The 12,238-nt window shown below is 44.8% G+C and overlaps 1 protein-coding gene across 3 annotated transcripts in view; it reads left to right on the top strand.

Annotated features, from left to right (window-relative positions):
* The window catches only part of Ccdc91 (coiled-coil domain containing 91), a 180,608-nt gene that overhangs the window by 144,192 nt on the left and 24,178 nt on the right, over positions 1-12,238 (top strand). For all 3 annotated transcript variants that reach the window (XM_075982235.1, XM_075982236.1, XM_075982237.1), the window contains one exon: positions 7,010-7,123. In XM_075982235.1, coding sequence (XP_075838350.1) covers positions 7,010-7,123 — 114 coding nt within the window. The remainder of the gene's footprint in view (positions 1-7,009; positions 7,124-12,238) is intronic.

The raw sequence follows: 12,238 nt of genomic DNA, 5'->3' as shown, positions 1-12,238 counted from the left end.
AGGAACTAACTGTATTTAATATTGCAGCTTTAGGAAGGTTGAGAACTCTTCTAGTACATGTCATAGTTATAAAACAGAAACAAAATAAATGGTAAATAAAAGAATAGACTATTAGCTTTATATACATGTATATACCGATCCCTCTTTTTACAATTTTTTTGTGTTCTGTTGTTTGTTTTCATATATGTTTGTTCACCACAGGCCTGCCTGTTGCCTGTGGTAGTTCAAAGAGGGTCTTGGATCCCCTGGAACTGGAGTAACATGGTTGTGAGCTTCCACGTGGGTGCTGGCCATCAAACCAGGGGATTAAGCAAGTGTTTTCCAAGACCAGCTGCTGGTGGCAATGGGGACAGTGAAGACTGTCCTCTCCGGGTTCTAGGTGGCAGCAGGAGGCCTTAGGAACCGGGCTGGAGGTCATCATGCTGTGTGTTGGCTACGTTCTGCCAGTGTCCTGAAATCTGGAATGAGGCCAAATTGAAAAGTAATGACTAATAGTGAGAGCTCAGTGTTCTTGGTGATGCTCGTGAGCTAGCCTTGCAGGTGTTCTTGGTGATGCTCGTGAGCTAGCCTTGCAGGTGTTCTTGGTGATGCTCGTGAGCTAGCCTAGCAGGTGTTCTTGGTGATGCTCGTGAGCTAGCCTTGCAGGTGACGCACCCGGACAGGAGAGCCCTACGAATGCTTTCTGGAAAGAGCTGGATATTTAATAACGCAGGAAGACGGCCTCCTGGCTCATGGTATGGCAGCTGAACTGGTGGAGCGGTGGACAAACAGGCATTGAAGAAAACAAACCCGGACAAACGTTGAACAGAACAGACAGGGTCACTGGAATGCGAATGAAGCTGCATGACTCTCAGAGCTGCGTTTTGGCTGGGGTTGGAGTGTAGCTGTGTCGGAAATTGTTAGAAACTGTAGAAGTCGTGCACCCCCACTGAGAAAAGCATAGGGAAGATTCAGCGTCATTTTCCCCTTCTCAGAATTCCAATCCAGTGTGGGCACGTCTGAGAGACTTTCGTCCTGGTGGCCCACGGGGACACTGCAGAGAGGGAAGGTTTGGACTGTAAGAAAGGAGGGAGATCTCTGAATCAAGAGCAGGTGCCCCTCTGAAATATAGCCGTTTTCCTGAAGTACAGTGGGTCAGGAGAGGGGAGCGCCCTGAGCTGAGCATTGAGATCCTCACCCTTCCCGTCCACCCTGTCTCAGCTCTCCATGCTGAGGGCCATGGGAACTGGAGGATGCTTTATTCTGAAGAATCTGGGGAGCCCAAGATGAAAGACCTAAGTACTTTGTTATAGGAAATGGCCCCAGGGAAGCGGCAGCCAGATGGCTCTGTTCTCGACCTGGGCCAAGGGCTGTAACTGTAAGCACTGGGTTGTCACACTGCTTTAGTGTGTGACTCTTTAAGAGCACAGAGAATAAAAGAGAAATTTGGGGCCTTAGAAGTTATTAAAAGCTATCCTTGATTCCTCAGAAATGGAGGCTTACACACCAGACAAAGGAGAGTCTGTGCTTTTAAGTTTTTTAAATGTATTTTTTGTGTATGGGTGTTTTGCCTCCATGCATGTCTGTGCACAAGTATGTTCGGTACAAGAGTGTTGAATATCTGGGACTGGAGTTACAGTTTTTATGGGCATGGCCATGTCTGTGCTGACCATTAGACTTGAGTCCACTGGAAGAGCAACCAGTGTTCTTAACTGCTGAGCCATCTATCTAGTCCAGGAGGCTGTATTTTTAAAGCAAGAGAATAGGAACATATATCAAAAATATCAAACTCAGGAGTTGTAAATGTTTTCCAGGGAGGAATATAAATAGACAGATGTAGCCTATCCGGTCCCTCATCCCGCCACCATCAGCAAACGCACCATGACCTGAGCTCTTCCTTGTCCTTGAGGCATCTTTGCTGCGTGAATGTAGCTGCCCTCCCTCATCAAATCAGCCTCTTTTGACAGCAAATGGGGACCATCACTGGAAACCACAACTGGGCCCAATGCAGAGGTCGGCAGACTGAGAGCCCAGCCCCAGGGCATAAATCCTTACCACAGCTCTTTCAGTCGTGGTGCAGGCAGCATTGTGGAAGAGGGGGCAGAAAGATTGTAAGAGCCAGAATTCCAGGAATCCTGATGTGAAACCTGTTTATCCCAGAAATGGCCACATAAATAAGACCAGGACAAAAGCATTATCAATAGATGTGCTGAAATGGAAGGCAGGAAAACCTCGTGGGTCCCACCCCAGACCGAGAACTACAGGTAACTAATCACTGATGGTGGAAGAATTGGGCCCTCTCAGGGATGGGCCTTCTTATGCAGTGTCCAGTACACAGACAACACAAACAGACTCAGGTGTGTGTGTGTGTGTGTGTGTGTGAGAGAGAGAGAGAGAGAGAGAGAGAGAGAGAGAGAGAGAGAATCTGCCTGCATGTAAAATACACAGCTGTGGTAATAATAAAGAAAAGAAGCTGTCAGTTTGGCCATATGGGGGGAATATTAGTAAGGAGGGATCTTGGAAGGTGCTGGAGGGAGGAAAGGAGTGAAGTGATTTACTTTCATTTAAAATGTATAAAATTTAAAAATAGAAATTGCCTTGTGATAATTTAAAAGGCTAAATTGAATCATGCAGATACAGAAATGAACCAGGCAATCCATCAGAAGGCCCCGCCCACAGCTTTATGGAACTCAGATCAATCAAAACTCTGCACTAACTCCTCATGACTTTTATGAAATCTAGAAATAGAAGGTATGGCTTTCTAGATTATTAGGACTTATGTCTGGATCTGCTCCAACAGTACAGAGAAACTTTGGATGACTGTCCAGGCAGTGAGATGTCTCTGTCATTTCTAGAGTTTTGGATTTTTTGTTTGCTTAGGTAATATTGTATTCTTCTGGAGTCTTTGATGGAGTTGAAGAATAGATAGATAGTTATAGTTTTCCATTGTTATGATAAAAGATAAAATAGATATAAATATTGTAACTGTAATTTTTGCTTGATAACTGTTTTGTTATATGTAATTTTGCTATGTTAAAGTTAAAGCCTTTCTTTTTTTTGTTTAAACAGAGAAAGGGGAAATGATGGAGGAAGGTCATTGGTTAAAAAAATAAAGAAACTGCTTGGCTGGCCCTCATAGGTTAAAACATAGGTGGGAGGAGTAAACAGAGCAGAATGCTAGGAGGAAGAGGAAGTGAGCTCAGACTCCACAGCTCTCCTCTCGGGGGCAGACGCCTCAGAGAGACGCCATGCTCCCTGCTCCTGGGCAGACACGCGATGAAGCTCCGACCCAGGATGGACGTAGGCTAGAATCTTCCCAGTAAGCGCACCTAGCTGTGCTGCATAGAATATTAGAAATAGGCTAGTCCAGGTGCGAGAGTTAGCCTAGAAGAGGCTAGATAGAAATGGGCCAAGCAGTGTTTAAAAGAATACAGTGTCCGTGTAATTATTTCGGGTAAAGCTAGCCCTGCGGGCGGCCGGGGTGCTGGGGACGCAGCCCCGCCGCCCATGTTACTACAACATGGGTTTTGAAATGCAAAATTTTACTTTTGCTGCGTTAATGTCTAGACTCTAGAAAACCCTTCCTAACCATGGTTTGAGCTTTAAGTTTGTGTGGCAATGGAGAGTGTGGATACACGGGGAAGCACACTGTACCTGTGACTCCTCCTGTCTGCACACTGCTGGGAAGGTGAGAGGTTTCACACAGTGATAGGGAAAGTGAACTGGCATTGTGTGTGCCCGACAGACACTCTCTGCCCACGCCTATAGCTCTTTTTCTTATTTAAGACAAGGTTTCACCGTATTTCTCAGACAGGCCTTCAGTTTGCTTTGTAGCCCAGGCTGGCCTTGGACTTGGTTCTCCTGCCTGAGACACCCAAGTATCTGTGACTTTCATTTTTAGTAGATGCATAATAATGCCACATACAGTTATAGTGGGCTTTAATGTCTCAGCACATGTATATATTGTGTGAAATCTAGGTTCTTAGCATATTCCTCACATTTTTATATTTGTCATTTTTATATTAAAAGATCCAATATTTTGTTTGTAGTCATCCCCCTGTGCCACAGAACACCAGAACTCTCTCCTCCTCGGAAACAGCTTTGGATGCATTGACCAGTGTCTTTCCATACCCACCGTGTGTGTGTGTTTGTGTGTGTGTGTGTGTGTGTGTGTGTGTGTGCATGTGCACGATGTAACTGATACCAGAAATTGTGAAAAGAAGAAAAAGCAGGTCACTCATTTGGAGCTGAAGTCCAGGAAAGGGTGCAGTCATTCATTTCCAGGCCTCCCGGACTGTGTCACTCCAGGTCTGTGGCAGAACAGCAGGAATTACCTCAGAGCACGCGGTGAGACAGGAAGTGAGGAGTTCAGAGACTGGGCCCGCAGAAACGACCCAGCCCACCAGAGCAAGGCTAGTCCCTTCTAGAATCCCCCATCAGGCCCCACCACCTAATGCCACAGCAGAGACCTCAGCCTCCCCTGCATCAGCACTGTGAGTTCCAAAGCTTGCACACACAGCTTCTGTTAGCACTAATGCACCACACCACACGACCTACCATGCTAAGACATGTGTGTCCCATGTACTAAGAGAGTGAACATCTAACTTCAGGCAAGTCCATGGTCTGCATCATGTACTTGGCTAAGTGTGGACGCACACTGGCCCTTGTTCACAGTAAAGAGAATGAGAATTCACCCACACTTTGCTTTTCTCTGCATAATTAAGAGTGCGTTTGAAGATGTTGTGGGGAAGATTGGGCAGATGCTGACTTTGGGGAGAGACTGGGGTGGCTGTGGGGAACTGACATGTTCACCAGCCCACGCAGCAGGAATGGAAGCCAGTGCACTGGGATACTTGGGAGCTCTGAGCCAGGTCTGCCTGGCTTCTCCTCTCCACTCGTACAGGAACTATCAGACAAATGTATCCACAACCAGCATCCAGTGCCCAGCACGCACCTCCCTCAGGCACAACCATTGGCCCAGTATGTTACTACACTGTTGCTTCTGTTTCTCTCTGCTCATGACCTGTTAGTGTGGGTAAATTACAGCTCACTAAGAGGAGATAGGAGGTTCTAGGATCTGGAGCTGTGTTTCACACATCCTGCTGGGTAATTAGTAGATACTTTGACAAATGAACACATGAGCGGAGGGCGGCCGACCACAGACGAGAACTCTGTCTGGTATCTGTGCCTCCTCTAATCACTCGCTTTCTATGCCTTTCTGCAGCCATGTGTAACTTTTAAAATAATGCTTAAATTATATTTAATATGTGTAGGAATAAAAATTGAATTGCATGATAAATGTGGTTTATTAATTAAGAACTTGTAAAAATAAGTCATTAAACACTGTATAAAGGAATATAAATCATACTATAATGAATGTAAGAACTTAAGAAAATGTTCAGAGCATGTTTCAGCTGAAAACTTCCAGAGATAGGAAAATATCACCAACAGTGTAATCTTACCTCTTGATGTCCAGCTTCTTCCTACTCTGCCCTTATTCTCTGTGTAGATTTGCATGTTTACACATTTGCGTGTTTACACATTTGCATGTTTACACACTTGCATACTTACAGTTTTACATGCATATGTTTACACATTTGCGTGTTTACACACTTGCATGTTTACAGTTTTACGTGCGTATGTTTACACACTTGCATGTTTACAGTTTTACATGTGTATGTTTACACATTTGCATGTTTACACATTTGCATGTTTACAGTTTTACATGCGTATTTACACATTTGCGTGTTTACACACTTGCATGTTTACACACTTGCATGTTTACAGTTTTACATGTGTATGTTTACACATTCGCGTGTTTACACACTTGCGTGTTTACACATTTGCATGTTTACAGTTTTACATGCGTATGTTTACACATTTGCATGTTTACACATTCACGTGTTTACACATTTGCATGTCTATCACTGTGCTCATGCTTTCCTACATGCTACAAAATTTCTACTGTAAATAGACTTTTGTTGTTGTTGTTGTTTTCGAGACAGGGTTTCTCTGTGATTTTGGAGCCTGTCCTGGAACTAGCTCTTGTAGACCAGGCTGGTCTCGAACTCCCAGAGATCCGCCTGTCTCTGCCTCCCGAGTGCTGGGATTAAAGGCGTGCACCACCACCGCCCGGCCTGTAAATAGACTTTTAATAGTGAATCATTGTTTTATATTTTCTGGGCCATATATACATGTCTAAAGTGGTTGAGGAAAACGTAAGAGAAAATACGTGTAAACTCTTACAGTCGGAAGAGCCCTCAGGAATCAAAAGTGGGGAGAATGCTCATTGCTGGTGTTATCCCATGGGAAAGGTCCAGCCAGTTCTCTGGATAAAGGGGAGTTAAGTAGTTGTGGTTTATAGCATTCATTTCAGTCGGGTGCTATTATTTATTTTTAATCAAAATAGAAGGATAAAGTTCTATTTTTGCAGAACTTATTGTTGCTTCCTGAGAAGTCTTTCTTTCTTGGAATATTACCTGCCCACCCGCTTTCTTTTATCTGCTGTTCTGAAGTCCCTCAGGTTTCTGATACCCCATTCAGTAAGGCAGTGAGTTCTCTTTCCTCTCTCGAGTTCTCATTTCAAATAGCAGCTAACAGGGTGGAGTTTCACCTGGTGTTCGGCTCTCAGCATCTTGACCTGACATGAAGCCAAAGTGTCTATAAACCTTAGCTATAAGACCTCATTTGATGATGGTTGTGAGAAAATTCGCTGTGAGTGAGGCCACTGGAGCGCGAGATGCTCTTGGAAGAGCAGGCATTGAGTCTGTGTGGATACAGAGGCCAGGAAGGCAGTCTGATGGAAACGGGTGACCGGTTGTTGGGGAGTCAGGTGTCATCTGCTAGGCTCGTCACCTCCTTCAGTAAGTGGTTAGTTCCCTTCTTTCCTCCTGTAGCCCCTAACCGTTACAAATCTTTTCCAGGGGTGCCTGGAACAGAATGATGCACCCCAAAAGCCCCTCAGTTACATAAACGGCACAAGTGTGCCTTTGTGTGCGCCATGCTGACCACGCTTTCCAACCCCAAACAGGAAGCTGTCAAAGCAGCCATAATAGAGGAACAGAAGAGAGGTGAAAAGGCCATGGCGGAGGCGGTGAAGAGAACGAGAGAGGAGCTGGTGGAGTACCTGAGAGAGCAGAGGAGGGTAAGTCCCCGTTCCCCGTGCAGACCCACCCAACAGTTATTGCTAATCACCCATCACACACGGGCAGAACAGCACCCGTGCGGATCCCCCAACAGCTCTCTCTGCACAGCCATCAGACAAGGACAGAGCAGCCGTGAGCTTCTGTCTAGGACCCGTAACGATACACTCAGAAAGGCAGTTCTAGACTCCAAGGGGTTGCCGTGTGATTGTCGATTCCTTTACTTTCTGTAGACACTTGAATGTGCTCTTCAGGCTCTCTTTGTTAGCCTAACTGTGGTTCTAACAGATTTCATTACAGTCCGCAAATAAATACCACATTGCTCTGATTCTGTGTGAGAGCAGGTCAGAACATGCTGGTCAGGATTCAGGGACGGAGCTGCAGGGGCTGAAAGCAGAACAAGATTCACTCACTGTCTTCCCACAAACAGGCTGTGTATGAAGAACAGGCCACACTAAAGCGTTTTAGTATGTTTTATTTACATGCCTATCATATGCATGTAAAGTACAGTAATTCCCGTGTACTGCATTCAGATGCATACTATAAAGGGTCAGGTGTTCTACACCATAGCAAGCAGACAAGCGGAACCATGAATATGAAGCGTGTAGTGTCTAAACTTGATTGTTGGCTGAATGGCAGAGTGGAAAACGCCAGCTGCTGTTCTGTAGTTTGCAAAGTGCTGAGAAGGTAGTGAGGGTCGGGGCACCACTCAGTCCCGTGCTCCCAACCTGAATGACGAAGAAAATTCCCGGTCTCTGTGATTCCTGTCAGCAGATAGCTTGTCAGCGGAGTACAGAATCGGTCAGAGACGTTGCCAGAGAAGTGGGCATCCACAGGAGCACTCTGTGTGGCCATATCTTTGAGCACCTTGCTTTAGGGGGATCTTTATTTTCACCCTGATTTCTGATAGATTTTTCACATTCTGAACCCGACAGTGAAGTTGACGTTTTAATTGTGTGTCGGTGTTTCCTACAGATGTTATTTCAGATAATCGAGTTTATGAGCTGTGCCCAGAGGAATGGCATATACACACGGATTATTTGGAATAGTGAAGAAACACAGATAAAATAAACTTGGGGGTTCTTATGGGCCCCTCCTTTCCATTGTCTTTTCCTCTTAATCTTTCCCTTGGTGGTTACAACAACCCTTAGCATGAAATCTGCCCCCTCGGTCGTGTGGCACCCCTGAGGTGTCCTCGCTGACTATAGGTGCCGTGTTGTAGAGTGGCCCAGGGGAGGTTATTCATTATTCTGACCAGAAATGCTGTTAGCTCATTAGTGGTTGCCCCTTTCCCCTCCCCTCACCCAGCTCTGTGAATTGGACCAACCGCTCTGAGCCCAACTGTGAGCGCTCCTGGGTGGGTCACACGGCACAGACGCTCTCTCTGCAAGGCTGAGTGGGATGCTGTATGTGTGTGTTTTCTTACTTCACCCATTGATAGGTGTTCAGATTGTTCCTCCATATTTAATATACTTTCCTGAGTCAGCCGATCTATAGATGAGGTGTAAATCTGCAGAGAAATTATGACAATTTTATAAAATCATTTGGGTGTATTATATATATATATATATATGTATATGTATATGTATATGTATATACATATATTTTTTTTCAAAGCTGTGTTACTTTCTGTAGTATGTGGTTACCATAAAAGCATCTTGTAGGAGTAAGGATGGCTCTTTTAGGGTCCTCTGATCCCTGGATGTCAAACTAATGTCTCAAAAGAACCAAATTATGGGCTAGGCCATTTGTCCTATATTCCTCCGAATCCTTTTAAAGGCCTGTCAGTTACTGTTTATGAGAAGTAGTCTGATTGACAGCAGAGACGGTGAGAACACAGCAGAGCCAGGCTCCGTTCACACTGTCTGGTTCTTATTACACGGAGCACCCACGTTGTCGTGAGTTAGGGATAGGATGCAGCAGCTGTAGCAAGGGCACACAGCTGTACAGCATCAGTACCTGTTCTGTGTGCTCCGATCAGGGTTGGTCCTCCTGTTTACAAGGTGAGCTCTGAAAGCTGACCCCACTCCTTTTACTGATTCCCAGGAGGTTACAGCCCTGTTTTCGTAGACAGTTACCACTTGTCGCTTGCAGTTGTGTTGGGGACACTTGAGTATCTGGGCATTTTGTCTTCCGAAAGAGAAAAGCTAACTTTGAAAAGTTCGTGAAAACACCCAAAGTGAAACAGCAATTGCTAACACCTCTTTTTATGTCACTTCTGAAAATTTTAGATTTTTAATTCTGTATTTCCTTCTTCCTCTAAAATACTATACTCATTGTTTCAAGTTAATTTCAATGTATTATCTTGGAACTTAGAAAATGTTTGGGGCGGAGGAAGGACACCCAGAGCTTACAAACCAACTTAGAGGAAATATTTTTCATTTTGCTTTGTTTTAGCTAATTCCTTTTATTCTTGTCTCTTTCAAAAAAAAAAAACCTAAATTGAGGCAAGTCCTCTCCACTTCTTCCATTGGAAGATAGTTTTTGTTTTGTTTTAATCAAAGAACACATTTTCAGGATAAATGTTTCCTTTCCTTTCTTTAGTTCTTTTTTTTTCTTTTTAAGAAACCCTAGATCAAGCTTAAGATTTTCAGCTCAGATACTAAGCAGCCTTGTAGACCATGGTTCCAGCTGGCCTTGTATTCCAGTCTGTAGAGTAGCCTTGAAGTTTTGAGGCATCTGTGGAGCTAGGCCTTGGTCTGTGTGTTCATCAGCATCATCAGACCCTTTCCCAAAGCTGAAAGTTTGAAATGAACACTTCTCCACCCTACATTTCCCCTTCTGCTTTTACTTTTAAAGGACTGAGAAAAAATGGAAGAGAAGATTCAAAATGGTAAACTTCTCAAATTTATTTCTTTCCCATGATATAAAATTCAGGTCATCGTAAGAGGAAATAGCTTTTTCTAAGTCTGTAAATCAGTGACTTTCTAAGCTACCCCCCAAGACTGGTGAATGTTAAAGTATACCCAGGATACTGGAATTGATATTGGACTCACACTATGGAAAGTCTTCGTGGCATATTCTTTGTTTTGTTTCTATGAGTGCCGTCAGCAGAGGTGTTGTTAAACTTGGTGGACAGCTGTCATTCATCTGGCCCTGAATCTAGGATGGGAGAGTTACTACATATACACTAGTTAGGAAGTCCTAGCACTCAGACTCCTGCGGGAGAGCTACTTATGCACTAGTTAGAAAGTCCCAGTACGTGCTCAGATTCCGTCAGCACCGCTCACATGATACTGCATTGCTGGTCCACAGCACAAGAAAACTGTATAATCAAAACATCCTACTTGTAAAAATGTTCATGATTAATCAGAAAAATAATAATGAAACAGTTTGGGTGTTTAAAATAATTATAAATAAATATTCAACCCACTGGGCGGTGGTGGCGCACACCTTTAATCCCAGCACTCAAGAGGCAGAGGCAGGCAGATCTCTGAGTTCGAGGCCAGCCTGGTCTACAAGAGCTAGTTCCAGGACAGGCACCAAAATTACAGAGAAACTCTGTCTCAAAAAACCAATAAATAAATAAATAAACAAACAAATATTCAACCCTATCATATTTTTAAAAATTCCTCTTCTAGGCGCACTGAGCCTTGCTTCATGATGCAACAGCTGAGCTGAACACCTGCCATATGTTACTGAAGCAGCGCTGACAATCAGGTGTCAGAGGGCCCCCAGTCGGTCCTTGAACACTCCTGACCTCTCACTGTGGAACTAGGCAGTTGGCTTTCCCTTAGTCTTCTGGAGAAGTCTTTCCCTTGTCTTATAAATGGCCAGACCAACCTTAGAGCAAGCATCAGTAGTGCCGCAGGCTGCAGAGAAATGAGACGGGAAAGACCACATCCCAGATACTTCTTGGGGCAGGGAGAATTTGTGGTTTGTGACGACCAATAGCCCTTGGGCTGGAATGGATAGTTGCAGCCCATCCCATAGGTTCAGACTGTTACACATGAGCTCGCCGTGAGGGAGGAAGCGTGAACAGCATCCAGCATGCAGCGGCTCTTCACAGCCAGGCGGTGATTCCTAAAAATAAAACCTCATCCAAATGTAATAAAAGATTATTATTTTTTCCTCTTAAGAACCAGAATTACGGCCTGTGTTTTCAAAATCATCTCCAGGAAAATAACCTTCACTTGGGAGGATTCTTTTAATTTAGATTTTTAGAAGGGAGCAAAGAACAATTATCTTTACTTCAAAGGTCTGAGGCCAAGACATTGTCAGAATTTCTTAATCACAACCGGGCTCTCGAAGGCCAGCAATGCTGCAGTCCCCTGCGGTTTCTCGAAGGCCAGCAATGCTGCAGTCCCCTGCAGTTTCACTTGCATCTTCAGCTGCTAAAGGCAACACTGAGCCAGTGTGAACTTACGTTTCTTCCGATAGTGACAGTTACTGGAACTACAGACAGCTCTAGAAGAACTTACGTTTCTTCCGATAGTGACAGTTACTGGAACTGCAGACAGCTCTAGAGAGCTTGTCCCGTCACCGTTGCCTTGTTTCTTGTCTAGTATGGTGGCTTGTTGCGGCCATCCCTCCCCTTCACATTCCAGCAAGAATGCAAATGGCTTCTTCCTTGACCACTACCGAGTATGTCAAGGGCTTTTTAGTTCCTGGTGTGCACTGGTTGTGTCCTAAGAGTTGCAGCCCTTGACCTCTCTTGCACACACCTGCAGAAGCAGTGCTTTCTCTGCCGCCCACGCCTGCTCCCTCATCCTGATCAGTTATTTCTTCTGTGTGACTTGGTCCAGCTGTAGTCAGTAAGGGAGTGTGTCTGTGTGGGGACCCACAGGACCTGCTGTGGCGTTTGATTCGGATGTCGTATTTGAGATTGCTTCTCTAGACTGAGACACATGAGGACCGTTCCCTCGCGGTTGTACTTTCTGGTCACTTGTTTTCAGTGCCTGAGTGGGCTCAGCCTTCTCGTTTCATTTAAACCATCAGGATTTTTCTTTCCAGATCTGTAACATCTCATCCGTGTCAGCTGGCCCTCTAGAAAACTGTTGAGAGTCAGTGAAGCCAGCCAGTTCGAGCTGCCGTGCTAAGTGGCCTCCAGTGAGCACACCTCCCTAGGTGTAGAGCTTAGAAATTTTTATTTAGAAGAAAGCCAATGAGCTGTCAGG

This window comes from Microtus pennsylvanicus, chromosome 8 (genome assembly GCF_037038515.1).
Source record: "Microtus pennsylvanicus isolate mMicPen1 chromosome 8, mMicPen1.hap1, whole genome shotgun sequence".
NCBI lineage: Eukaryota > Metazoa > Chordata > Mammalia > Rodentia > Cricetidae > Microtus > Microtus pennsylvanicus.
Note: the sequence above shows the minus strand (reverse complement) of the source record. Positions and strands in the feature narration are given on the sequence as shown.